The sequence below is a fragment of the Phaseolus vulgaris genome, chromosome 10, assembly GCF_000499845.2.
Source record: "Phaseolus vulgaris cultivar G19833 chromosome 10, P. vulgaris v2.0, whole genome shotgun sequence".
Lineage (NCBI taxonomy): Eukaryota > Viridiplantae > Streptophyta > Magnoliopsida > Fabales > Fabaceae > Phaseolus > Phaseolus vulgaris.
Window position 1 is genome coordinate 12,659,351 of NC_023750.2, and position 27,206 is coordinate 12,686,556.

General features: G+C 39.2%; 1 protein-coding gene across 3 annotated transcripts; it reads right to left on the bottom strand.

The window, feature by feature from the left end:
• Positions 1-10,457: 10,457 nt before the first annotated feature.
• On the bottom strand, positions 10,458-23,457 carry LOC137818614 (protein trichome birefringence-like 35). Of its 3 annotated transcripts, none has more exons than XR_011082104.1 (8): positions 23,262-23,457; positions 22,874-23,163; positions 22,459-22,738; positions 21,297-21,468; positions 20,905-21,101; positions 20,662-20,814; positions 10,854-11,367; positions 10,458-10,626 (listed from the first exon to the last, which is right to left on the bottom strand). XR_011082104.1 is itself a non-coding variant. In XM_068622140.1 (7 exons), the coding sequence occupies exons 2-7, from the start codon at positions 23,082-23,084 to the stop codon at positions 11,037-11,039; spliced, it is 1,344 nt and encodes a 447-aa protein (XP_068478241.1). In that variant the 5' UTR covers positions 23,085-23,163; positions 23,262-23,457; the 3' UTR covers positions 10,801-11,036. The 3 variants fall into 3 exon arrangements, 1 of the variants encoding a protein (XP_068478241.1); XR_011082105.1 differs by having other exon boundaries at positions 10,458-10,698; XM_068622140.1 differs by lacking the exon at positions 10,458-10,626 and having other exon boundaries at positions 10,801-11,367.
• Between the last annotated feature and the right edge of the window lie 3,749 nt (positions 23,458-27,206).

The window sequence follows — 27,206 nt, forward strand, 5'->3', positions numbered from 1 at the left end:
CTCGGGTGACTAGCGCTGAGGTAGGTCGTCTTACCTACTCTTAGTGAACCAATCTTAAGTTACAACTACTCATGATTCATGGTGCCTGAACTCATAATTTTACGGAAAAAGGTTGCCCCATCTGAATTACACAACTTCGAAACACCTAGACTTGGAATCTTACAAAGGAAATAGGTCACCTCGTCTTATTATTATGTAATTAGCTATGCACACCTGGTGCTTACCCGTATAATCTTACCGGTAAGTTGCCTTATCATGTGCTAACAAGAAAATAATTCTAGTGCATCACATCTTTCAAGAACAATTTTCATTGGGTGACCTCGTTAAAAAACCCTCATAAGGGAAAAAGAGTGTCCCCTTTATTATTCGAATTATTTGTAAAGAATAAAAATATCTCAACTGAAATAAAACTTGAGGTTTGCCCCATTCCATATTTGAGGTATAGCTCCCACCTCTAGGGTTTCAAGCCTGTAGGCTCCGTTTCCGAGAACCCCCACCACACGGAATGGGCTAGTCCATTTTGGAGACAACTTATTCTTCAACTGGTAGGGGTGAGCTTTCCGCATCACCAAGTCGGCAACCCGGAACTGACGAGGCTTCAACTTTGTCTTATGCTTCAACTCGACCATTCCCTTCAAAGCTTCAAACCTTATACAAGCTTGTTCACGCACCTCATCTAGTAGATCCAGGTTCACCCTTCTTCCTTCATTAGACTCTTCCATCACGAAGTTCTAGAACCGCGGTGAGCTTTCTTGGATCTCTACAGGTATCATGGCGTCTGACCCATATACTAAACTGAAGGACGTTTCCTTGGTGGTGGATTGGGGGGTGGTGTGATAGGCCCACAAAATTCGACGCACCTCTTCTGACTAGGTCCCCTTGGCCTTCTCCAACCTCCTCTTCAATCCTCTGAGTAGAACTCTATTGGCGGACTCGACCTGACCATTCGTCTGAGGATGTTCACATAGGAAAATACTTGTTTGATGCCAAGCTTCGTGCACAGCTTGCAGAACTGCTGACTTGAAACTAGGTACCTATATCGGACACCAAATGCCTAGGGATCCCGAAACGGCAAACAATGTTTCTCCACACAAAGTGTTGCACCTTGTGGGCAATTATCTGTGCAACTGGTTCGGCTTCTATCCACTTGGTGAAGTACTCAATAACCACAACAAGGTACTTCATCTGACGATTGCTAAAGGAAAAGGACCTAAAATGTTTATTCCCCAGGTATGGAAAGGTTAGGGGCTATGTATTGACTGTAACTCCTTAGGGGGCGCATGATGCCAATCAGCATGTTTCTGACATTGTTCACATCGTTGTGCATATCTCACAGAGTACTCCGTCATAGTTGGCCAATAATACCCAGCTTGAATGACCTTCAGGGAGAGAGCTCTTCCTCCCACATGGCTTCCAAAGATGCCTTCATGGAGCTCTGTCATGATGCGGGTAAACTAATCCCCACTTACACAGGTGAGGATGGGATGGGTGTAACCATGACGAAACAACTTTCCATCCACAAGGGTATACCTTCATGCGTTCATCTTAATCGCCTTCACCTCTACAGGCTCAACTAGAGCATCCCATCAGCTCGGTAGCGCTGATACGGTGTCATCCAGGCTTCTACCACATCGACCTGCAGGACCTTCAATGACTCCTCTCCCAACAAGTCATAGGTGTTTATCCTAGGCACCTTCAAAGTCTCTTGTGTCAGCGACCAGTGCCTCCCTCCTTGTTCTGAGATGACCTCCAAGGCTTCTACGTGGTTGACCTCAACTATCCCCTTCATCACAGTAATGGGCGACTTCAAGGTCTCATGAATGACTGACCTTTATCGACCTCCCTTCCTCGAGCTTGCCAACTTGGATAGTAGGTCTGCTCAGGCATTTTGTTCTCTTAGGACGTGCACCAGCTCGAACGTGGAAAAAGCTTCCTTTAAAAACGTAATGTACCTAAGGTACGAGGCCAATTGTGGGTCTTTGGCCTGGTATTCATCTGTGACTTGCTCGATAACCAACAATGAGTCACTCTTTGCCAAAAAGCTTTGAGCACCCCACAACATTCCAACTATCACAGCTTCATACTCAGCCTGATTGTTGCTGGCTTTGAAGGCAAATCTTAAAGCCTACTCGATCAACAGTTCACTAGGTCCTTCCAGAATGACCCTAGCACTGCTACCTTGCTGGTTAAAGGATCTATCCACCGAGAGGACCCACTGAAAGTCACTGCCATCTATCTGGGTAGCCTCAGATGATAGTTCTGTTGCGAAATTAGCATATATCTGGCTTTTGATAGACCCCCTGGGTCCGTATTGTACGTCGAACTCAGACAAGTTGACTGCCCAACGAACCATCCGACCTGCCATGTCAGGCTTCTAAATGACCTTGCGGATAGGCAGATCTGTCATTACTATTACAGTGAAACTATGGAAATAATGGCGGATTTGTCGAGCTGCAAATACCATTGTCAAGATGACCTTTTCAATAGCTTAATACTATACCTTCGGCCCTAGTAGCACCTTGCTCACGAAGTAAATAGACCCTAAAACCTTATCCTATTCTTGCATAAAGACCAAGTTGATTGCTTTATCGGTGATGTGAGTTGATTTTAGATGTTTTCATTTATGGTGACACTTTTACTTAAGATTAGGATTTTAAAAAGTAATGGTGAGGACCTAAGGAATATTCCCACTGGACACGAACTTAACGAAGTGGTTATGTAAGTGTGAAGGTTCACTTCACAGATGCAAAGATGAAAAACAAGATATGGTGAGGATGAGATGCAATTGCGGAATTGAAAATGGGCACAAGGTTAACATCAATGGTGGTCATGGCCTCCCAAATGATGAACCATACTCATGATAATGAGTGAAACCCAAGAGCAATAAAGAATAGAAACTAAGAGACAAACACATAAAATGGAATGGAGAAATGGAAGGAAAATGGAATGAGAAAACTTATGATGGTGGGTGAGAAATGTCACGCCACTTGGAGTGTGATGTGCTCCAAGATGAGTGTGTTGGCCTCCACTTGAGAGCTTCCCAGATCACTCAAGATAAGACCTCAAACCTAAGAGGACATAAGCCTCACTAAGAGCTCACACAATTTGTGCAGAGTTTCTTTACTTCTCAAAATTCAACATGTAAAATACAATGAGGTAGGCCTCCTATTTATAGGTGAAGGAGTCTTGGAGAACAAGCATGAAGGGTAGGATGGGAAACACTAAAAAATGGTCAGCCTTAGGGTTTGACTAAGTCAAACCCGCACCCTAGGCTTGTCCTTTTAGATACTAGGTCAAAATTCCTTCCTAAAGGGCTAGGAACAAACTAAAATGCTAATTACACACCCTATTATGCTAAAGACACCTTATTCTAGCTTATTTTTGCTATTTGGACCCCTATAGAGATCCTAAATTATTTACAATATATATGTATCTTAGAAGAAGACCAGCAAGAAGAATATTTGGTGCTCTGGTTTATGCCCATCACCTCTAGTCGGGTACTTGAGATCCTTGGTGGGGTCTTGAATTGTTTGCTGAGATGGTTGCTCTCCATGTGCTTTGTCTTTTGCTTCATTGGTCATCTTCATAGCTACTTGGTTTGTAGCAATCGGTGACTGCGAAATAAAGCCGAAGGGGAGTACCTGGCAGCGGCTTACAAAGGACAGATGAGCTGGCCAGGTACTCCTTCAACCTGATGAATGCGTCTTCACACTCATGAGTCCATATGAAACGGTTGTTCTTCTTCAGGCATTGAAAATAAGGGTACCCTTATCTCCTCCAACTGATAAGAACCGGGACAAGGCGGCCATGCGTCCAGTCAGCTGTTGTACTTCCTTCGCACTAGCAGGTCTCTTCATTCTTATGACTGTTGCACACTTGTTCGGGTTTGCTTCTATACCCCGTTCAGTGAGAAGAAAGCCAAGGAAATTCCCTGCTTCCACCCTAAACACACATTTCTCTAGGTTCAGCTTTAAATTATACTTGGCTATCGTGCTTAACAACTCTTCCAAATCAGCAACGTGTTGATCCTTTTCTTCTGAGGTGACGAGCATGTCATCCACATACACCTGTACGTTCCGCCCAATCATTAGGGCGAGGATCCTATCCATCAACCTCTGATTGGTAGCACCAACATTCTTGAGACTGAAAGGCGTGACTTTGTAGCGGTAGCTAGAGAGCTCGATCATGAAGACGGTCTTGCTCTTATCTCGGGGGTGCATGCAGATTTAATTATACCTTGAGAAAGCGTTTAGGATACTCAAGAATCGACAACCTGAAGCGTTTTCCACCAAGGAGTCTATGTTGGGCAGCGGATAGGAGTCCTTGGGATAGGCCTTATTCAAGTTTGAAAAGTTGACGCACATACTCCACTTCCATTGAACTTTTGTACCAATACCACGTTCGCTAACCACTCAGGGTATTGAATCTCTCTTATGTGGTCAGCCTTCAAGAGCTTCTGCATCTCTCCTTCTACGCCTCTCCTCGTTAAACTTCCTTCTTTTCTACACTACCAGTCTGACCTTCTCATCCATAATAAGCCTATCGCACAAGAAGTCTGGGTATATCCCGGGCATGTCTGAGGGTGACCAGGCAAAAGCATCCATATGCCTAGATATTATGTCAACTATCTTGTCTTGCAACTCTCGACCTAGTGATGCGTCGAGTTTGAACTTCTTGCCTTCAATTTCTTTCTCCTGAACCTCGCCAGTAGGTCCAGGTCACCTCTCGCTAGCAACTTCAGTTTGCATGACCACCCCTGGCTCTCGCACCTGAACAGTGATCGAACACACTCTCCTCTTGCTTTTTAGGCTATTCTCATAACATTTCCTTACCTCCTTTTGGTCAGACTTGATGACGATCACCCCTTCATCAAGGGAGGGCAACTTCATCATCATGTGCCTCGTCGAGGCCACCGCGCCTAACCTGTTCAAGGAGGGTCTTCCCAAAAGCAAATTATAGGTCGAGACAACATTAACTACTAAATACCTGATGATAATTGTGTGAGAAGAGGCACCATCTAAGAAAGTCGTCCTCAGCTCCACATGTCCCTGCACCTCCACCTGATCTTCGGCAAAACCAAACAAACAACCATTATATGGCCTCAACTGGTCAGACGAAAATTGCAAGTTATTAAATGTTACCCAAAACATCACATAAGTTGAGTTCTCCTGATCGATGAGAACTCGGTGTACCCTTCTTCCCACAGTGACCACGAATATCACTACTGGATCATCCTCATGTGGGACCACGTCTCCCAAGTCAGCACTAGTAAAGCAGAGGTCGAGTTCTGCCAGCTGGTCAGACCTCCTCGCCTCTACTGCCATCACCTCTCTCGTTTACTTCTTACGCTTGGAGGCAGAGCATCCCCCTATTGGTGTTCAACTCGCCATGGACTGGTACCTCATGCCCTTGGTCCGCTGAAGCACTCTCTTCCTTCGACCCCTATTGGTTCCCTTCCAGATATTCCTTCAAGAATTCGTCCTTTACCAGGCCTGTTAACTGATAGCCCAGAGTTATACAATGTTCCACGTCATGCCCAAACCCCTAATGGAACTCACACTAGGTCTCCTTTCGTTGCCCCAAGTTCCTTTTAGAGTTTGGGGGGAATCTCAACTTATCCACCATCTCTGACATGCTCAACAGTTCCTTGTAAGTCATCTGAAACCTTGGTCGAAATGGCAGATCTTCCTTTGCCTTCGTCCTAGGCTGGTTCTTCCTAGTTGTGTAGGGTGCTCTCCTGCGTCTGACCTCTTCTCGGTCGCAACTTCATCGACCCTTAGAGGCTGAGCTCGACTACCTTCTTTGGGCTTGGCTTGCCCTGAGTATGTGTTGTTGCGCTTCACAGGTACTGCTTCTTCTGCACCGATGTGAGTGACAACTCGACATCATATCTCCCCAAACGTTCGTGTTGGGTTTCTGATTAGTGAGTCACTGAATGGTCCTGCCATAATCCCCTGCCCAAAGGCATGGACCATCAAGGCCTCGTCTTGGGTCTGGAGCTTCACTGTGAATGGCCCAAATCTGTTCAGAAAATTCTTCAGAGACTCACCTGTTTTTGCTTTACGCCAAAAAGAGCGAAGGAAACTGGTGGTCAACCCTGGTTAACAATGAATTGTTCCATGAACAACTCGAAAAATTAGAAGAAGGAGGTGATGTGGCCATTTGTGCCTGTGAATGTACCCATGAACATCTTGCAATGTATGGCGTTTGTCCCTCCCAAAATGATCATTTGGGCATTGAACACCGTGAGATGACTCTCAGGGTCTTCTACGCCCGTAAAAACAATCTTCGGCGTTATGTAGTTAGCTGGTATGATAGCGTCCATGATCATCTGCGAGAATGGCTTGGGGCGAGCTCTTAGCTGAGCAATCGGACCTTGCTCCCTTATAGAGCGTTCATCAAGTTGTTGTAAGTTCTTGCGCAATTCCTAGTTAGCCTTGCGCAACTCCTCATTGCTTGCCGAGAGTTTTTCCTGTTCAGCTTTGGCCATTACCATTGCTTCTTGGAGAGCCCTCACAGTTTCCATAAGTTATTGTATAGTGGGGTGTTGTTCCCTTCAGATCACAGTGGACCTTGCCTCGTGTTCCTCATTCAGTCAGAAAACTCAAACACCATTGTGAATAGGATCAGGTTTTATCGGGCCCCACGGTAGGCGCCAAATGTTCTTGTCGGTTGACTTGCTCGCCTATTGACTCCGGTGACAAGCTCTAACTCCGTCTGTCTCTTCAGGAATTTGTCCTATCTCTTGTAGCTCTGGAACGTAGCTCCGTTGAAACAAAAGGGGCCCTACCTATTGATTGCACTCCAACGATCAACTCAGTAAGGGCTTACTAGAATTTACGAAGTATTCAATTTCAGGCTCAGAAACAACGTACCTTTACCTGGGGTCTCAAGCCCCTTTTATAGCTTACCTCTTGTAACAACTTTCTCTCACGAGAATCTAATCTCAACTGAAAGCATACTCAACAGGAGAAACATATTTTTTTCAGGGGCGCCTTCTCTCAAGGTGCTACAACAGAAAAGAATCTTACCTTCAAGGAGTGCATAAAATAATAACAGAATAACCACTAGGACACCAACTCATGCGCCAACATCAGGGGTAAATTCTACTTACGTGGACACCCTACTCATGGTGCTACGTTATCTTTCACAATACATACAACCTAACCACTACGTGCCTTAAAACACACGGACTTAGGTTTAAAAAAAAACATTTACTTGACCTAGACCCCATACGCACTAAGTGCACCCCTGGGTCCACAAATATCCTTTATTAACCGCCTTGCCTTTACGTACAAAAGGTTACCTCAATTATACCAAAATGGGTTTACTGTCCAATCGATGCCCAATCATATAGCCCATTATACTGGCCCAACAGCCAAGCTGACTTGTCTGTGCCATGCACCGAGATCCGACCACCGAGCACTGAGCCCTGAGGAGTTTGTCTTAATTAGATTTTTTTTTTCTGCCCTTAACCAAAGTTAATAAAAGTTTCTTATTGACACCAATAAGACTAATTTTTTTATCGTTGTAACACCCCAAAAATACCTCTAACTATTACAATACAAGCTTGGAGTTTTTCAAAACATTCCTAATACATGATTAGAGCTTATAGAAATACAAATATTTACAATATAAGTTTCAAATCAACATCCTAAAGCTCTCCAGACCCTCCGACACCTATATGTTCATTTGCTCGTGTACGTAGTACAGTCATCATAGTTCAAACACAACAAAAAAGCAAGGGTAAGTCAGTGAAAATAAAATTTTATAATATACACAATGAAATCAAAAGAGAAAACCAAATTACATTATCAATTTCTCAATTATTCAATCTTCTTCAAATCCGAACAATAAAACAATATCTCACTTGGATCTACACATCCAAGATATTCAACAAACAACGTCTTTCGAAAGACATGTATTAAGTAAGTCTACCAGAGACTAACACCTGATCCAAAGATTACCAACGAATCCAACAGAAAGGATCAGGGTAAGTTCAATACAACCCATGTCGTGCATCTCATATGTCACAGTGTTCATGAACTCCCCCATCAAATTCTCACAACCTGATATCTTAGGCTATGTGACTTAGATCATCAGTGAAGTTCGGAGATCTCTGTTACCACATAGGCATCAATACTTAATACACAACAAGCATCAGTCCATACATTATCCCAAATGTATGAATTCAATTCCATACCATTTTATTCAAAATGAAATCCACAATATTCAAAATCCTATTTAACATAAAAAAAACACTTAAATACTAAACCATCAAAATCTAATATTTCTACAAGTTTAAATAATATATAAGCAAACAACATCATATATAAACACACAACATCCCTGCAAGAGAAATTGAATATTGGAACCACATCCCCTCTACATCCAGGTCTTCTAGCCTAAGGTGTTATTAAAAATTAAATTTAGCTTCTCTTACCTGAAATTCTAGTGATGAAAATTCTACCTCCAACAGAAACCACTCCAAAATTTAGGAACCTAGAACAAGTTGTCCAAAAATTACCAAATTTTAGTATGATATTAATCAAGTTGAGAAAAACATATTTCTTAACTGGCCCCACAATATTGATGACTAAATCATAGAAAAAAACAGAGAATACGTGATCTTTAGAGTAAAAATGAATTTATTCTTATTGAAAATCTGATCAGATAGAAATGTAGTCTAACTCCTCAGCTACTACAGGGTATGATCAGATTTTGAAATAGATGAGTTATGAAAAAGAAAATGAAAACAGAAGGGAGAGGGGAGAGAAATGGAGAGAGAGAAAAAAAAAATGAAAGAAGTAAAAAGGTAGGACTGCACGACGTTTACTGTTGTAACTCATGATTTTCTAGTCAACTTTGATAGAATTATCTCGATGTTTGATAGAATTTTATCCATCAAGTAACTCTATTTCTTCATGAATATATAATCTTTTCACTTAAAATCTAACATTGTATCAATTCAAACAAAGAATAAATAAAAGTTGATAAATTTAAATTATTTTATCTAAATAAAAACATTTGAAAACTTAAATAGTTTGAAATAAAAAGAGTTCAAATTGAATATATTTGAATTTTTTTTAAATGATAAAATTCTCAAGTAGTAACATCGTCAAGGAAGTTTCTTCCTTAAGTATTCTGTCAAATAGGTAAAATAACTAAAATATCTCATCTAATACGCTTTCATTCTAAAAAACTCTTTTCAAGATACATTTAAAAAAAAATTAACCTGAAACACATTCTGGAATTTATTATACACATTCCAAAAAATACTTTTCAGAAATTCCAGAAAATATTTTTCAAAATATACTTATAAATTCCAAAAAAAATGTTTAGAAAGATTCTGAAAAAGCTAAACTAAAAATCATTTAAAAAAGGAGTAAAATCCTTTTTTCGATATTGATGGGATGGAAGAAGAACTTTTGACAGGGTAGATGAAGAAACACCCCAACTTCAAATATGTCACATTTATGAACCCATTATATTTAAATTATGAAATCAACTTATTATTCCTTGTATGCATCATAGCAGTACTAATCACAAATCAATCTCATTCCATTGTCAATTTCGGGTGAAATATTCTTCTTTGACCTTTTGAGTATGTTCAACTTTTAGTGACAGACGGTCAAGAAAAACATGATTTTCCTTTCAGAATTATCTTATGTCGCTAGTTTCATACTGAAATTTTTTTTTATGAAATTATCCATATTGAGCATTGGAATTCCTACTACATCCAATTTTTTTATGAAAAGATTGAAAATGTCCTTAAATAAAATGTAGTACATATAAAAATACATTCTGAATTTCCTTTTTTAAATATATTTCTAAATTTTTTTTCATAACAAATTTTTATTTTTTGTATTGTGAATTTTTTTATTAGGAATGAAATTTTGATTTTTTTTCTAGATTTTTATTTCCAAAACACAATTTTTTCTTCCAAATTTACTTTTCCAAAATATATTATTTGTAATTTTAGATTTTTATTTCATGAAGGACATTTTTGAAAATTTACAGAAATCTAAAATTTACTTTTGAAAGCTTTATTTGGTTTACCTTAAGGCAAGTTCTTCTTACACCCAATCATTTAACCTGCACCCAACATAATTTTTTATTTCCGAAAATGCCCTTCATTCTAGTAGAAATGAAAATTCAGAATTGAAAATAATACATTCTTCAAAGTATATCCAGAATTCAAAATTCAAAATCTCATTCCAATAAAAAAATCCACAATACATAAAATTTGTTCTGGAAAAAAAAATCTAGAAACATTCCGGAAACGAGGATCCATAATGTATAACCCTATTTATTTAAGGATATCTAGGATCCATAATGTATAACCCTATTTATTTAAGGATATCTTCGTCTTTTCATACTGAAATTAGGTGTGGTGCCGGAAGTAATTGCCTTACCTTAATGATGTATATATGGTTGAGTAGATGAAAAATAAAGAATTTCGTGAAAATAAAAATCTGAACTAAGGGAAAAAATGAACTATTTTGAGTTTCAGTCAGTATTTATTTCACTTCAGAAATTACGTTACATCAATTAGAAGGCCAATATACCATACATTTCTAGCTTCTTCCACCTCAGAAATGCTTTTTAACTTCACCAGAGTTTATACTGTCAAGCATATTCTTAGTTAGCGTGATGTGAAACTAACACATTAGAGATGCTGCTAAACATGCCATAACCCTGATGTTTTTACAAGTAACATAAGCATGCATAGAATATAACAAGTACAAAAATAATAGTTAGTCATGCACTGAAAAAATCATTTCATAATGCAGAAGGAGATGAAAGAGAGAATGAAAAAATCACATTCAAAAGAAATCAAAACAAATAACTACCTTGGTTTTATGTCCCTTCCTTAAGGTGGCACATCAGCATTGAGGCCTCTAAATTTTCAGCATTCACTTGTCAAAAGAAGTCTAACCTGGTGTGTAAACAACAAACAGAAGCAGCTTTTACCAGTCAAAATTCAGATATTGGCTGCTATATTCAATGAAGAAAATTGAATATTGTAACAACATCTATAAAAAATGGAATAGCAATTCATTCCACACATCAGGTACACCAGGCAAGCACCAATGTATGCAATCAGAGTATGATGAGGGATTTGACAACTGTTCAGGCCGAAGGGCCTCCCAAAATTTGCGAAAAATGGAAGGATGACCATCCTTTCTATACTCTGATAGTTGAGTAATATTGATGACAGAAACTTTTGAACTCAAATTGCTTAGGATCTTCTCCACAGTGCTCATTGTAGGCAAATCTGAACCGCTTCCCCAATAGCCATCATTGTAAATAGGGTCCTTTTCCCCATAGCAGTTTCCTTCACTTTCTGGTTTCCACTCTCGGCTCCTGAAAGATATTAGTGTTCAATTCAGTGAGAAAACATGGAGGATGAGATTTTTGTTTGTCATAAATTAATGTTGTGATGGTATAGAAAGGTTTAGCGATATAAATGAGAAGATATCAAGTCATTCGAATGAGATGCATTTGGGAACTAAATATGAGAGTGGAAAGAAATAGATGAAATATATTTCTGAGATATCTTACAAATGTGATTACAGTCTCTATTTATAGACTGTTTTACAACCTAATTAAAGAAAGAAATAATAGGCAATGAAAGCCAGAAATAATGAGTGTTTAAAGCTGTACAAATCAAATAAAATTAAATCACTAACAAATCTGTCCTAATAAATATAAAATGGAATCTGCACTTAATTATAACATAATTCTCCTGATTATGCAACACTCCCCCTCAAGTTGGTGAATGTATATCTATCATTCCCAACTTGCAAGTAAGATCTTCGAATTGTTTTGTGGAAAGTCCCTTAGTAAACATATCTGCCAATTGGAGTCTTGAAGGGATGTACTCAGTGGCTATAAGACCATCATCCAACTTCTCTTTAATAAAGTGTCGGTCTATCTCTATGTGCTTTGTTCGATCATGTTGAACCGGATTGTGTGCAATACTGATAGCGGACTTATTATCACATGCCAAACCCATAGGAGCTTCATATTTTATTTTTAGGTCATCAAGTATAATCTTCATCCATAAGAGTTCACACACCCCTTGAGCCATGGCTCTAAATTCTGCCTCTGCACTTGATCTTGCAACTACATTTTGCTTCTTGCTCCTCCATGTCACCAGATTTCCACCCAAGAACATGCAGTACCCTGTGGTGGATCTCCTATCAACAATCGATCCTGCATAGTCAGCATCAGTATATACTTTCATGGATAAGTTTTCCCCCTTTTTGAATAGCAATCCTTTTCCTGGAGAGGCTTTTAAGTACTGAATAATTTTATCTACTGCCTGCAAGTGTCTTTCTCTTGGATCATGCATAAATTGACTAACCACACTAACTGCATAGGCTATATCTGGCCTAGTGTGTGAAAGATAAATGAGTTTTCCCACAAGTCTTTGATATTGTGTCTTCTCCACTTTTGGGTTTTCCTCATCATTCCCAATCCTATGATTTTGCTCTATTGGCACTCCAGTGGGCTTACAACCCAACTTACCAATCTCTTTGAGAAGATCAAGGATGTATTTCCTTTGAGAAATAAAGATGCCCTGTCTCGAGTAAGCAACCTCTATCCCAAGGAAGTACTTCAGCTTCCCAAGATCCTTCATTTCAAATTGAGCAGCTAGTCTCTCCCTCAAATTTTGTTTTTCAATCTCATCATCACCTGTAATAATCATATCATCTACATAGACCAAAAGTAGAGTGAGTTTACCATTCTGAGAATGTTTTATAAACAGAGTATGGTTATTATCAAAAGTAAAGTGAGTTTACCATTCTGTAATAATCATATCATCTACATCACCTTGGCTTTGTCGGTACCCCAAAGATACCATAGCTTGAGTAAACCTTCCAAACCAAGCACGAGGTGATTGTTTAAGACCATATAGGGCCTTCTTAAGTCTGCACGCCTTATTCCCTTCATTAACAATACCATAACCAGGTGGAATCTCCATGTATACTTCTTCCTCCAAGCTTCCATGCAAGAAGGCATTTTTAACATCAAATTGATGCATTGCCCAACCAAAGTGTGCTGCCAGGGAGAGAATAATCCTGACGGTATTCATTTTTGCCACTGGAGCAAAAGTCTCCTCATAATCGATCCCATAGGTTTGAGTGTACCCTTTTGCAACCAACCTTGCTTTATACCGATCGAGTGTGCCATCAGACTTATACTTAACTGTGTATATCCACCTACAACCCACTGCTTTCTTATCTTTTGGTCTCTCTACAATCTCCCAAGTCTCATTCCTTTCTAACACGCTCATTTCTTCATTCATGGCTCGAATCCAGTTCTCATCTTTTAAGGCTTCTTGTACCGATGAAGGGATTTTGATAGAATCAATAGCTGAAAGAAAACTCTGGTGCTGCATAGAAAGTTTGTCTGTAGACACAAATTGGGATATAGGATATTTGGCACAAGATCTTTTTTCTTTTCTCAAGGCAATAGGTAAATCATTTAGGTTAGGTTCAAAAGCAGTATTTAAGGTGTCCTCAAGAGTCTCACTGGTATGAGTTCTTACCTCCGGTTCAGACAATTGAAGTTGTTGTTCGACCAGGACGGGTTCTTGTTGCCTTCGCTGATATTGTTTTCCAAAATATTTGTCTTCATTATTCTTCTCTGGTAATGATGTTGGTGCAGGGTCTTTGTCATCCTCCCTAAGAACGAAATCCTGCAACAAAGGAAAAGGTGGCAACTCAAGGTCCTCAGCTTCTTGAATACTCTCCCCCTGAAGCTGAGAACTAGGAAAGAAAGACTCTGTTTCATGGAAGGTGACATCTTTGGAAATATACACTTTACGACTTTGAGGATGATAACATTTGTACCCCTTTTTGTTGGGGGCATAACCGATGAAGACACATTTGATGGCACGAGGATCTAACTTACCCCGATAAGGACTATGAACATGGACAAAAGCAGGACAACCAAAGACACGATTCTGAAGACTATTCAACATGGGAATAGAAGGATAGAATGTGGTCATAACCTGAATAGGAGTAACACCCTCTAAAACCCGAGAGGGTAATCTATTAATCAAATAAGTGGCAGTCAGGACTGCTTCCCCCCAGTAAGATCTAGGAACAGATGTTTGGAAAAGTAAAGCTCGAGTAACCTCAAGGAGATGACGATTTTTCCTTTCAGCAACCCCATTTTGTTGAGGAGTGTCCACACAGGTTAATTCATGAACAACTCCATTTTCCTCAAGGAACTTGGAAAGGTTTTGGTTCACATATTCTCTTCCATTATCAGAACGCAATCTCTTAATTGGACTTTCAAATTGTGTTTGAATCATTCTGTAAAACTTTACAAACAAGTGAAAAACTTCAGACTTATCTTTCATGAGGAATATCCAAGTAACCCGAGTACAATCATCAATAAATGAAATAAACCATTTTGCACCCGAGATATTAGGAATAGGTGAAGGTCCCCATACATCTGAATGAATAAGATCAAAAGGTTTAGAACTTTTATTACCATTGGGAGGAAAAGTTGTCCGATGGTGTTTAGCAAACTGACAAACATCACAATGAAATGACTTAGCAGACACTTTTGTAAATAAAACAGGAAATAAGGACTTTAGGGTACTAAATGGAGGATGACCAAGACGTCTGTGTTGAAGCCATATTTGAGAGGATGACCAAGATTCACGACCTTGCTGAAAATTAGAAGTGTGTGCCTGTAGTCTAGCACCCTTTTTACTTTCTTCATGTTGTAAATAATATAACCCGCCCTGCTCTTTAGCAATTCCAATAGTCTTCCCCGTGGCAAGATCTTGAAAAACACAATGGGAAGGGAAAAATACCACTACACAATTTAAATCTTGGGTAATCTTTTGAATAGACAAGAGGTTATTGGATAGTTTGGGAACATGAAGCACATTTTTTAAAGGAAATGAAGGTTGAAGGTGAATGTTACCACAACCATTAATGGGGGTAATGGAACCATTAGCAACAGTAATATATGGCTTACCGGATAAAGTAGTGTAGGATGAAAAAAAAGAGGAATGAGGTGTCATATGATCAGTAGCACCAGAGTCTATAATCCAGATATTTTCAGTACTAGAAGCATTAAAGGATAAAAAACTAGAACTCTTACCACTCATAGTAAAGGAACAATAGCTAGATGGCTTACTAAGGGAGTCCATGAGAGTTCAAAACCAACTTTTTTCAGATTGGCAAAATTTGATCCTGTTCACGCACAAAAAAAAAAATCCGCCGGAAACATTTTCCGGTGGCGGTTTCCGGTGAGCAGTGGCAGTTCCGGCGAGCGACGGAAGTGGTGGTCGGTGGTGGTGGTCGGCGGTGGTCAATGGCGGTGGCAGTAACGGTCAATGGTGCAAGGTGGTGGTGGTGATCAATGGAGAAAGGATAAGGAAAATAAAAAGTTGCAGCAATGAAGGCTGTCCAACAAAAAAAATAATTGCAGCAATGAAGGCTGTCAAGAAAAATGATTACAGCAATGAAGGCTGTCAAGGAAAATGATTACAGCAATGAAGGCTAAAAAATAAAAAATTGCGGAAGCAGAGTCTCCTAGATCAGGAGCTCTGATACCAAGTGGAAAGAAATAGATGAAATATATTTCTGAGATATCTTACAAATGTGATTACAGTCTCTATTTATAGACTGTTTTACAACCTAATTAAAGAAAGAAATAATAGGCAATGAAAGCCAGAAATAATGAGTGTTTAAAGCTGTACAAATCAAATAAAATCAAATCACTAACAAATCTGTCCTAATAAATATAAAATGGAATCTGCACTTAATTATAACATAATTCTCCTGATTATCGACAATGAGTATAACAAAACAATATTATGCACCATTAATAACGAATGTATATATTTATAATTCACATCTAATTTTCATGAACTCGTGACTTCAGCAAAAGCCAATTTTTTTTTTCTTTTCAAGTGTCTATGGAAGACCCCATATAGGAACCAAATAACCAGAGAAAAAGGGGAATGTTGAATGGAATCAATTCATTTGTCCATTTTCCACCATTCCTTCTGTCGTCCCTCTAATTCAATAGTGACACCTCAACACTGACAATTAAAAGAAATTGTTGCTATTTAAAAGAGACTTTTTGCTGAGATATTTTTCTGTTAAGAGGATGGAGACTGACAAGGACATTCAAAGATATTGTCAAGAGGGATCTCATAGTGAATCATGGATAGATTGGTCTTTAACTGGGCTCAATCTGATCCATTTAGTCCATGTAGTCTGGTGTGACAAGGCTTTTGTTGTTGTTGAGGGATGTGTCATTTTTCAATTGGACAGAGGGAGAAGGTAAAGAGTAGTTTTAATTAATGTTGAACCTTGTACCACCCACTTTCAAGATACTCGAATCCGGTGTGTATAAGGGGGTACCTACCTAATTCTCTTCACTCTTATATTACATTATTCTAAAACTTTTACTGACTTATGCATTAGAGAGTCTTGGTAAACCTTCATTCAATACTCCGACATTTCAATCATAACTCATCCTCAAGGAGCCCACTAGCTTGACAAGGAGATTTTGCTTCTTCTACAGCTTGTACAACGACACTCTACCTTCTGGTGAAACCTTTTGGCGTCCATCGTGAAGCTCGGGTAAATCATTCCCAAGACACTCATGTTTATGGTAATTACTACAAACCAAAATACCATCTCCTCTTCAAACAGTGAGATGGATCCTTCTTCAATCGTAAACAACCTCAAAAGACACATGGAGAGCCTATTTCAAAAGAATGATGAACAAATACAGAATTAGATTGCAGCCATGCATCAATAGAGTGAAGAGAACATCTGGGTTTAGCTAGCCAAAGACCTGGAGCTTGTTTGACAACAACATCATACAACCTCCAACAACAACACAACAAGCTCCATAGGCTACATGATCAACATAACGAACTCCAAGTTCTACGTGACCAGCTCGACATATAGGTTCATGACTGACAATTACGAAATACTAAAGACTACCATCATCGTCAACTGGCGAGTAAGAAAAGTACTAATGAGTTAAAGAAGCTTGGGCGACATACTATATTGGTTGACTTTCCTAAAGCAAGACATCTCTAGCTCACTCATCAAATCCTTTCCTAGCCTATTAGGGAAAGAGTCTATAGCCATGGTTACATCGACCTACTAACCACCTTTGGTACCAACAACCACTCCTTTCCAATAATATGCATGATTGTCATACACCTCGCCATCGTGACCTTGCATGAATCAAAGCAACCTGCTAAGTCCACGGTCTGAAGCTCAACATCCAAAAGGCACAAAAAGACGGAACCCCCAATTTTCACCTGACTTGCACGCTAACACACCACAATGAGTTTGTGTTAGGCATGTTGTTAGAAACGTGATCTACCCAAGTTAAAGGTCTATCGTTACTCCGAATGAGTATAGAAGAACCCTTTGTTACTTAAGGAGACTTTATCAGAGTTCGACGATGGAGGAGGAGGTACGAAAGTTGTTTATGGAGCATCTAGTATCACAATTTTTGTTTGCACTGGTTGCATCTTGTAACCGAATTTGATGACAAAGCATTACCCTTCTTTTTCTTTGAGGACCTCTGGAAATCGACTAGTGGATTATTATCCATGGACGGAACCTAGATCTTAGTGCCCTACTGCATATAATCTGAACCCCATGACCTCTGCATGAAACAACTAGGGTTCGTATATCAAGAAAGAAAAAAGGATATGATACTAAAAGACTATGATCTTACCTTTAAATCGAGCTATAAGGTCCTCTACATAAGGCACACTAATAAGACCTTTTGTTGTTGATTGAGGGAGGAAGACTTTTGATGATTTCAATATTTGTCCTCTCCTCAACACTAAGCCAAATATTGTTCCCTAGACCTAAACTTATCTAAGTTTTATAAAAAAAAAGTGGGAACCGAGGAGTGAAGTTAGAGTAAAACAATAAACTCTTTTAGGGTTCCTCGAGAGAGCACTTGAGTTTAAAGAATTTATTCTTAAAGTTTTTGAAGGATAATGTGTAGATAGTAAAAATTGGACCATATTGTCATTGTTCAATAACACCCAACTAGCTTTAGACTCATGTTGTAATTGGTAAAAGAACATACATTTGCGTATGGTAGGGGTTATTTGAATATATTGACATATAATTTGAAAGCTTTTCAAAAAGACCCAACCATTTGAAGGCCACAATCATAACAATAAACATTAACATTCAAAGTTAAATAAAGGAGAAAAGACATCGTTTTCTTTGAAAACACACTCATCTACAAAGGTAAAATATATGGCATATACAGGAGGGGTTTTGTACACTCTATTCTCGACAGAACACGTTCCGACCATAATGGGCCCAACAACGTCACTATCACATTCACATATAGTAAACAATTTGAGGAGCTTTTTAATAGAATCCCTCAAGGTATACTCAAAGGCGTATGAAGCAACTTCACTGAATATCCGTGAGTACTCAGGATCAAAAATAAGGGAAACCTATCTTTTCGTTTACCTCTCAACCTACTCAACCCTATTAGTTCTACAACCTCTTGAGAAATAGTTTGTTGCTTATGTCAAAACCAGGGAACAACACACTATCTCCATGAGGGAAGAGGCATTCACCGTGATAGCACCAATGAAAGGTGGAGGAGGGCTTTCTCCTCCACCATGTCCCCCCTCTATGGAGAAAGAGTCAATTGTGACTCTTTGAACAACACTCATCTACAATGCTACCAACCTTCCTAGTAACTAGGGGCCATAGGAAGAATTTGAAAATGATGAAGAAAATGACTGGAATAAGATTGTATCTTGATTGACGAAAGGAAAGGAGTACAAGTTGGAGGATACAAATGATGGAGAGGAAGACAAGTGTGCTCAAAGACAAAGTGTCAAAAAGGTGGTAAAAGTGTCTCTAGAATGAACATTAACTCATTTTGCACAAAACAATGCGCCCATTCCAAAATGTCATGTCTTGAAAATGCACTATTGTCACCAAAAAAGAGGCATCATTTCATGAAGTACAAAGATGAGCATTCAAGGTATATTTTACAATGATTGTTCATCATTGCAAGGATTTGTTATATACTCGACAAAATAAAGAGGTTCCGTTCAAAAACACATCAAAAATAGAAACAATACAAATCCGCATGATGATTAAACTCAATAGTAAAAGGTCAACCATCAATAATTTGGTCCTAAAAAGTCGCCCTTTCACAATTGAACACATGATAGGGGAATTGAACACAATCATGATGTCAAACTCCCAAATTAAGTTTTAAAATCTTTTACAATGTTCAGGAAGACAAAGAGTTAATTCTATATCAAAAAACTCGCATAAACTCTCAAATCAAGAAGCATGTTGTTCATGAATTTGAAATCAAGTGTAACTTTTTTCCCCATTGACCTCACAATAACTGTTTTACCATGACTCAAATGATTTGAAAAATAGCTTATTTTAAAATATTTTCACTTTAATGACTATTGTGCACAACGTGCCAAAATGAGCTCACGAACAATGGAAGAACGAGAATGAGCCCACAAATAATGGAAGAACTAGTGCAAAACTGGTTGCGAAATGCACTTTTAGAGACGGACAAACAAAGAACACGAACAAACAAAGAGCACATGAAACAAAGGACAAGCAATCCTTTTCTCTACAAGGGAGGCCGATGCTCTTATAAAGAGCATTAAAAGATTGTTTAGAATTAGTTAGAAACCCTTATTAGCTGCTAACTAATTGAACAAAACCAGCTATGGAGAAAACCAGATTGCAAGTACACAATAGGCGTTTCTGATAAGCAACATGCTTTATCACACGATCTAAGCTATTAAACTCTAGATGCTTTCATCCTAGAAAGTAGTTTAGTACACAAGATCCTACAATGACTTACATTTTTACGAATTTGTATATAACTTGATTACTGCTGTAGCTTGATCTAATTCTGGATTGATGTATAATCACACTTTATTAGTGGTATTTGCTAGTTAGCTTTATTATGAAGTTGAAATATTAAATTACTGTTGTGTTAATAACATTTTGTTGTGCCTATATGCCATTAATAACTCTTCTAATATTACTTTTTCTATTTTATAAGAGTTTACAGATCACTGAGTTTAAGAATCAACTATTATACAAGTCAGGTTTGTGGAAGCTCTGCAAACTCGAGTTTGACAACCTTTAATAGGTACCAGGAAGTTTACAACAACTTCCAAACACTGTTTAACCAGTTGAGTTAGACTCTGTAAAATCTAAAATATCTTGACATGACAAAATCGTATTAAGATTATTTCAGATAAAGTCAAAATTCAAACCAGAAATTACAAGTCCTTTTATAGTGCTAATTTAACAGAACTGCACCGTCATGGAAGAGGGACGAGTAGAAGCCAAGGAATTAAAAACTCTACTACAGGAAAATTGTAAACGACATAGAATTTGCATTGGATTATCCAAATGAAACACGGTTTAGATCAATAATAATCATCAATATAATTCTGTTAAAAGTTCTAAAAATGCACAAAAATGTTAATCTAGACTAGTCAAAATTGGTTTCACCTCTAGCTATTGTATCATAATATAACCTATGGAAAAAGGTTTATGTCCAAGAATGCATACTAGCAATGTTTTTCCCTTAGCATTTGATCATACAAAAGATAGATTGGGTGCTCACCAGAGATGAGTTGGTGACATGGTCACAAAAAAGACTCGCTTCTTGAGGGGATCAACTTTAGAAGATACCCATTCAGCCCAAGCTCCCATGGCCAACTCCATGGCTCCTCGCCCATCCAATTCTTCACAAACTCCATTTTCTTCAGCAGTCCATCTGCAATAGAAGAAAATACAAGATCCATTAGAATAGAGAAGAATTTTTTTCTTTAACTAACGACTTGTACATTGATGAATTGATACAGACAATAGCTTAACTGGGCCTTGTCTCCACCATAAGTATGTGTTGAAAACAAGAATATCAGCATTTTCCCACAGTGATGCATGTCTAAGAACTGTATCAGGACGAATTATGCGTTCATCTAGTCTGTGATTTACTGGATCATCAGAATTAGATTCAACAAGCAGAGGAGCCCAGAGAAATTCCACAGTTGCATTGTAATCCTGAAAATTAGCACAAAAATAGCAGTGTGATGGAAGTGAAACTCGAGAGAATGGCACTTGTGAACTAGACCCCATCAACCCAAGTCTTGGAGCATGCAATGTGGTAAAGAAATTCAGTTAAATGATGGAAAAAGGCATATTGGTATGGATTACATTTATAACATCATAAAAATGTTTCCAGAATAGGTTTCTTACCTCTGCTCTGAAAATGGTGAGATGGGCATTTGGTGACATTGATCTCTTATCAGCAGGAATTACTGATTGTAATAAACATACCATTGATATCCATTGCCCTCTATTTAGTGAATCTCCAACAAACATTAGCCTTTTATCTCTCAACTTCTCCCACATTCCTTTCACATTCCACCTGTTTTATACAAGAATTCAGTGAATCTTATCAAAAGGAAACTAACCTATCACAGAAATAATTAAAGGATTAAATATGTTTTTACTTCCTATAAGTAGAAAAATGTTCGCTTGCAGTTCCCCTGATCTCACACTCATGTTTCCAGTAACAGTGACAACATGTTAGGGACTAAAGGAGAACATTCCCAATTTGTAGGGATTAAACATCTTTAACTCGATAGTTAAATAAACACTTACACAACCCCTATCTAATGCTACATTTAGGCACCAGAAAAAAAATCAACTATTCACAGAAACAATGTTAGGATATAAGGAGAAGGAGAAATTAATTAAGATAGAATATTAATAGGTTAGTTTAGTTAGTTAGTTAGACTGGTGTTAGATATAAGTTGGGGAAGAAGGATAGGAGAGGGGAAGGAAATTGATTCTGTATATTGAACATTAATGAGAAATCTTTTGTGAAGAGGAAACTCTTGGAGAGAGAGAGAGGTCTCCTATTTCTTGTTCTTTCATTCTATTCAATAAAAATCTTTCCTTTCTTTCTCCTTTCAATTCTTGGTTCCTACCTAACAAACAACTCAGCAAATGTTATTCTACTTGGACCTTTACAAAACTCAATCTTGGTCATACATCAACTTCACAAAATAATGACAACCTTTAAGCCATTGAATTGGATCATTCCAACTCATGTCACCACTAAGGCCTGTTTAGAGAAACTTCTTCATAAGTCTAGGAGGAAAACAAAATAAGAAAAAATAAAATTAGTTTTTCCATAAGTTAAGATGAAGTTATACATAAGCAAATTTTTAAAAATTATTTCCTATTAGCTTTTCCAAAATCTGATTTTTACGCACAAGCTAAGGGAAACTGATTTTATTTTTCTTTTCATTTTTTCGAAGTTTCCTCCAAACAAGCTCTAAATCTAAAGCAATAACTTGAACATGGTGACTCCCCTAAAAACTACAAACACAAAGCTCAGAGAGAGAACCACCTCTTCAAATTGCAGTTATGTGGTTGCCATCTCCAATACTGGTAACCCAAATCAGACCTTCCATGCTTGTGACAGGCCAATTGGTCAGACATGTAAGGGCAATCTGACTCATTGTACAGTGGATGTGAAACATTATCAAATACCCATTTGCCTGAAAAAACATCACAACTTTCCGGCGTCACTCTCCGGCGACCAGACTGCCAGGAATCACCACGCCAAGCAACTTTCTGGCCACTATACTCAACAGTAGAGTTGCATCTACTGAATCTATCCAAAACCTCTAAAATCCAACAATCCCATTTCAACAAGTCAGAGAAAGCACAAAGCTTAAAAAATTTGCCCAGAAAACACGTAAAGCCTTCAATTTTCAGCCTCCAATGAAGCACAAAGCAAGCAGTGAAGATAAACGCCATACCTGGAGCTTGCTTGAGGTGACCAGAGAGGTTGGGTTTGACAAAGGTGGCTGAAGAAACTTCTTGGTGATTATGAATATGATCTGGGATTTCATGGATTCGTTGTATGGTGTGCTCACTGTGGAGGGTTGAGAAGGCTATGAAAAACAGCAAGATAAGCACGAGCAAAGGGAAAATGGGGGGTTTCTTTCTGTTCCAGTTCCACCTCTGCATGGTGATGTTGGTGGGTTGTTCTTGATTTTGATCTTAACTTTTGATTTTACTCAATAAGGAAACCAAATCCTGGCTCTACCTGAAACAAGTAAAGGCAAATACATCACTTAAAATGAAGGTAAAAGAAAAGAAAGTATAATAAAAGAAACAGCTTCAGATTCATGAAAAAGTGTGTACTAAAGACTAGTCGGTGCTCAGAATGACCGAATCAGAAGCTTTGATTTGAACAAGTAGGTGCTGCGTGTCCCAGTGCTGCATTTGCCGCAAGATTTATGAGTTTATAAGTATTTTTTTTTCCTAGTGTAACATTTGTAGAATGATTTTAAATGAATAATCATCCTTAGACCGTTTTAAGTGCACTGATCATACTATTACTACAAATGCCCCCAAATTCTACCTTCTTATAGTTATTATGATGAATGACGCCCACAATTTAAAAGAGAACATTATTCATGTTTTTGCTCTAAGTATTTGAGTAGAAGATTATTTCTAAGGATTTGTGTAGAAGACTATGGGGCTTTCCAAAATGGAAGGAAAAATTGGATATAAGTAAAGTGAATGGGATGATTGTAGAATGTATATTGATGTTGTTTAAATAAATAAAAAAAATTGTGTAATTTATTAATTTATTAAAATGTTTGTCTTAAATTTTTGAAATATTTGACTAAAATAATATGATATATATATAAATATTTATATTTATTTTAGTGTTTGAAAATTGTAATTTTTATTTGGTATAATTATTTTTTTGTCTCAAAATTTAAAGTTAATATGTAGTTTCTAAAAAGATTCAATTTGGTTTTAAGGTTTTAAAAAAAAAAAAATTGATTTCTTCCGTTAAGTTTCTACCAATGACGTGTGATGCACACAGTGACAAGTTTGTACACGTGGACTTAACGTAATTTTAGGATTTGAAAAATTGAAAGAAAAAAAATTAAAGGAGAGGGAGGCAGAGACGGGACAACTATCGTGGTGGAGTCAAGGGAGAGACGACGACTAGGAAGCGCTGCTAGAATCAAGGGTTGTGTTGATGATAAGGAAGCCATGTTCTCGAGGTAAGAAATGTTTGTGAAGCTTTAGAAGATAATTCATAATGGGTTGTTCAGATTGGCAACAGAGCAATGGAAGCCTTTGAATGACCTTGATAAAGTGAGGAAATAGATTGAAAATTATGGATTGAAGAGAGTTGCGGTTACCAATGCTCCAAGAGAAAATGCAAAGCTCATGATCTTCGTTATCTATCATTATTTCCAAAGCAGTTTTTTGTCATTCTCTTTATCTTGTCCGTGATTGAGTGGGAGGCGTTTCTTCTCATACTCTTTTAATTACTACTTTTACCATAGACCATGACAAGTAGGGTGTCTTTTTATAATATTTTTAAATAATTTTAGTAGTCATTTCTTAATCAAACCCCTTGTTGTACGCATCCTGATTTTATTGATTAATTCGTTTTCAGGAAGTAGGCAGGTTCATAGACATAGAAAACTTCAAAGTTTTTCTTTTGATGTTGGTTCTTTAGTGATGGTGTTGTAGATGAAAATTTAGTGAGTTCTTTTTTTCCTTCAGCTTTCATCTTTAGGCACTGCATTTCAAAGTCTGAAACTATGTTTTCTTAATTGAAAGTATTGCTATTCTCAAATTAACACATTGCACTACGTACAAGTTATGTCTGCTTAAGGGGTGGGTTTCCTGGTTGTACCGTCCCGTATCCGGGCGTTGACAAAGTCAAGGTCGAAGTCAACACAAGGCGTTGCCTAGGTGAAGAGACGCCAAGTGCCAGCGTCACCAGGAAGAAGCGTCGCCAAGGCAAGGCGTCGCCTAGGTGAAGGCGTCGCCCAACCAGGGCGTCGCCAAGGTCAAATATCACTAAGGCAAGGCAATCACAGTGTGGTTCCCCGATACCCATGGGTAGGAAAGACCATGGAGGGAGCGACACCGTGGGAAGGCCTCAGGTCCCAATGATCCGGGAGAGTGATAAAGGGAAGAGAAAGGTGGCTTCAAGGCCATAGTGATAGCATCAGAATAGGGCAGCCTGACTCGCGAAGTACCCCTGCCGCCTCGGAGACGCCTTTGGGACAGATACGACTCAAGAGGAAGGTCACGCCCAGGGTAGCCGGGCGCAGGGTACGAGAGGAAGGTAGATACGCTCTCAAAGTGAGTGACTAGATGATTGGGGGCATGAGTTGGCACCCAAAAAGTCACCTCTTGCGCAGTAGCACTCCCAAGCAGGAGGACTCACACGTAGAAACGTCCCCAGATGGGCAGAAACGCCCCCAGATGGGGTCAGGGCGTCGTGAGACCCTCCACGTGTACGACAGCCAGGTCAGAATAGAAACACCCTTTAGTCAGGTACCAGGTAATTAAAGTCATTCAATACAGTTTCTGTTTCGAGCGTTCAGGTACTATAATGGCTCACAAGCGTTTCAACGTCTTAAATGCGCTACGTTTTCTAATTAGACGCCTTAATTGAGTGCGTTACGTTTGTGATTAAAAGCGCTTTAAGGCGCTTTAAATGCTTGGGTAGTTTAAATAGCGCTGAGAATGTTGGGAACGGGGTTCGAAGTTTTGGCAAATTTTCCCAGAATACACTCCAGTTGCTTGCTCGAAGTCGTGAGGCTACGCACAAGGGACTGGAAAAAAGGTTGTTTGCCAAAGCGAGAATATACACACAATACACAGTTCTTTTTACCACCTTCAGAGTGCCATACGCGGTGCTCAGATATGGAGGTGCACTGTTTTGGTGTTTCTTGCTGGCTGACTTGAGCGTCGGAGTGCAAACGGCCGCTAGGGCGCCCTTTTGTCCTCTTTTTGCAGGAATCCACAGGTAACCAGTGGGAAGGAGTCCCTAGCTGACGGTTCAGGTCGCGCACAAAGACGTCACAGGTTAACCGGACGGAACATTTGGCGCCCACCGTGGGGTCGATATAAAACATCAGTCCCATCACAAGTTCGAAAAGATCTACCAAGTTACAGTAACGTGTGAGGAAGTTGGAAGAGACCGTGACAATGGCCCCCATCAGACGAGGTACAGCACGCGCGGCCACAGCAGAACTATCCATGCAACAGGTCCTGGAGATAATGCGGGGGCTGCAGGAGGACATGGCGGAGTCGAAGCTGGAACAGGAACGCATGCAGGCAGATCTCGAAGCCTCGCATGAGAGGAATGAAGAGCTCCACCGCGTAAATGAGGAGTTGCGCCGGGGTCTGAGAAATAATCGGGGGCAACGTGAACATGACGAGATGGAGAACCACTCCCCGCCAAGGGAGTTTTCCACTCCCTTCTCGCAGGAGATTCGGACGCGATGATCCCGGTAGAAATACATGAAAGCTCACCACGTTTTCAAAACTTTGTGGCGGAGGAATCCAACGAAGAAAGGCGGGTAAACTTGGATCTACTAGACGATGCCAGGGAAGAAGCCAGAATAAAAGCTGAAGCAGTGAAGAGAAGGGTAGAGCGGCAATATAGCTCTAAGGTAAAGCCACGACAGTTCCAGATCGGCGACCTGGTGATGAGGAAAGCCCACCCATACGAGCTGGAGAACAAGCTGTCTCCCAAGTGGACCGGACCTTCAGAGTTACTGAGGCTAAGGGCAACGGTTCGTACAGCCTAGAGACCTTGGAGGGAGGTCCTATCCCGCGCAGTTGGAACGCAGCCAACCTGAAGTTTTATTTCAGTTGACTTATGTAAAGCAGCTATGTAACAGTCTTGATAAAGGGGACGCTCTTTTTCCCCTTCCGGGGTTTTTTAATGAGGTCACCCAAATAAAATAAAAAAAACAAGTTTGAGAAAAAGCCGTGCCCTGGTCTTCAGTTTTATCTTTCTCTGTTTGAAATAGCGTAAGGCGTCGCCAAGAGAGGGCGTCGCCCAGAAGAAAGGCGTCGCCTAAGTGCAGGCGCCGTTAAGGAACATGACGGGGAAAAAGCGCACAATATACGAGACGTATGCAAAGTGGAGTGGTGTTACAAAAACCAAATATGGTATAGTAAAGTTGATGTTACAAGCAATGTTCGATACAATGGGAGTAGCGCGAATGGGGCAAATATTACAAATCATGCAAAAACAAGAACGAGCCACTTCTTAGTGGCCATCGGAGTCAGCACTGGAGGAAGACGAAGCCCCGA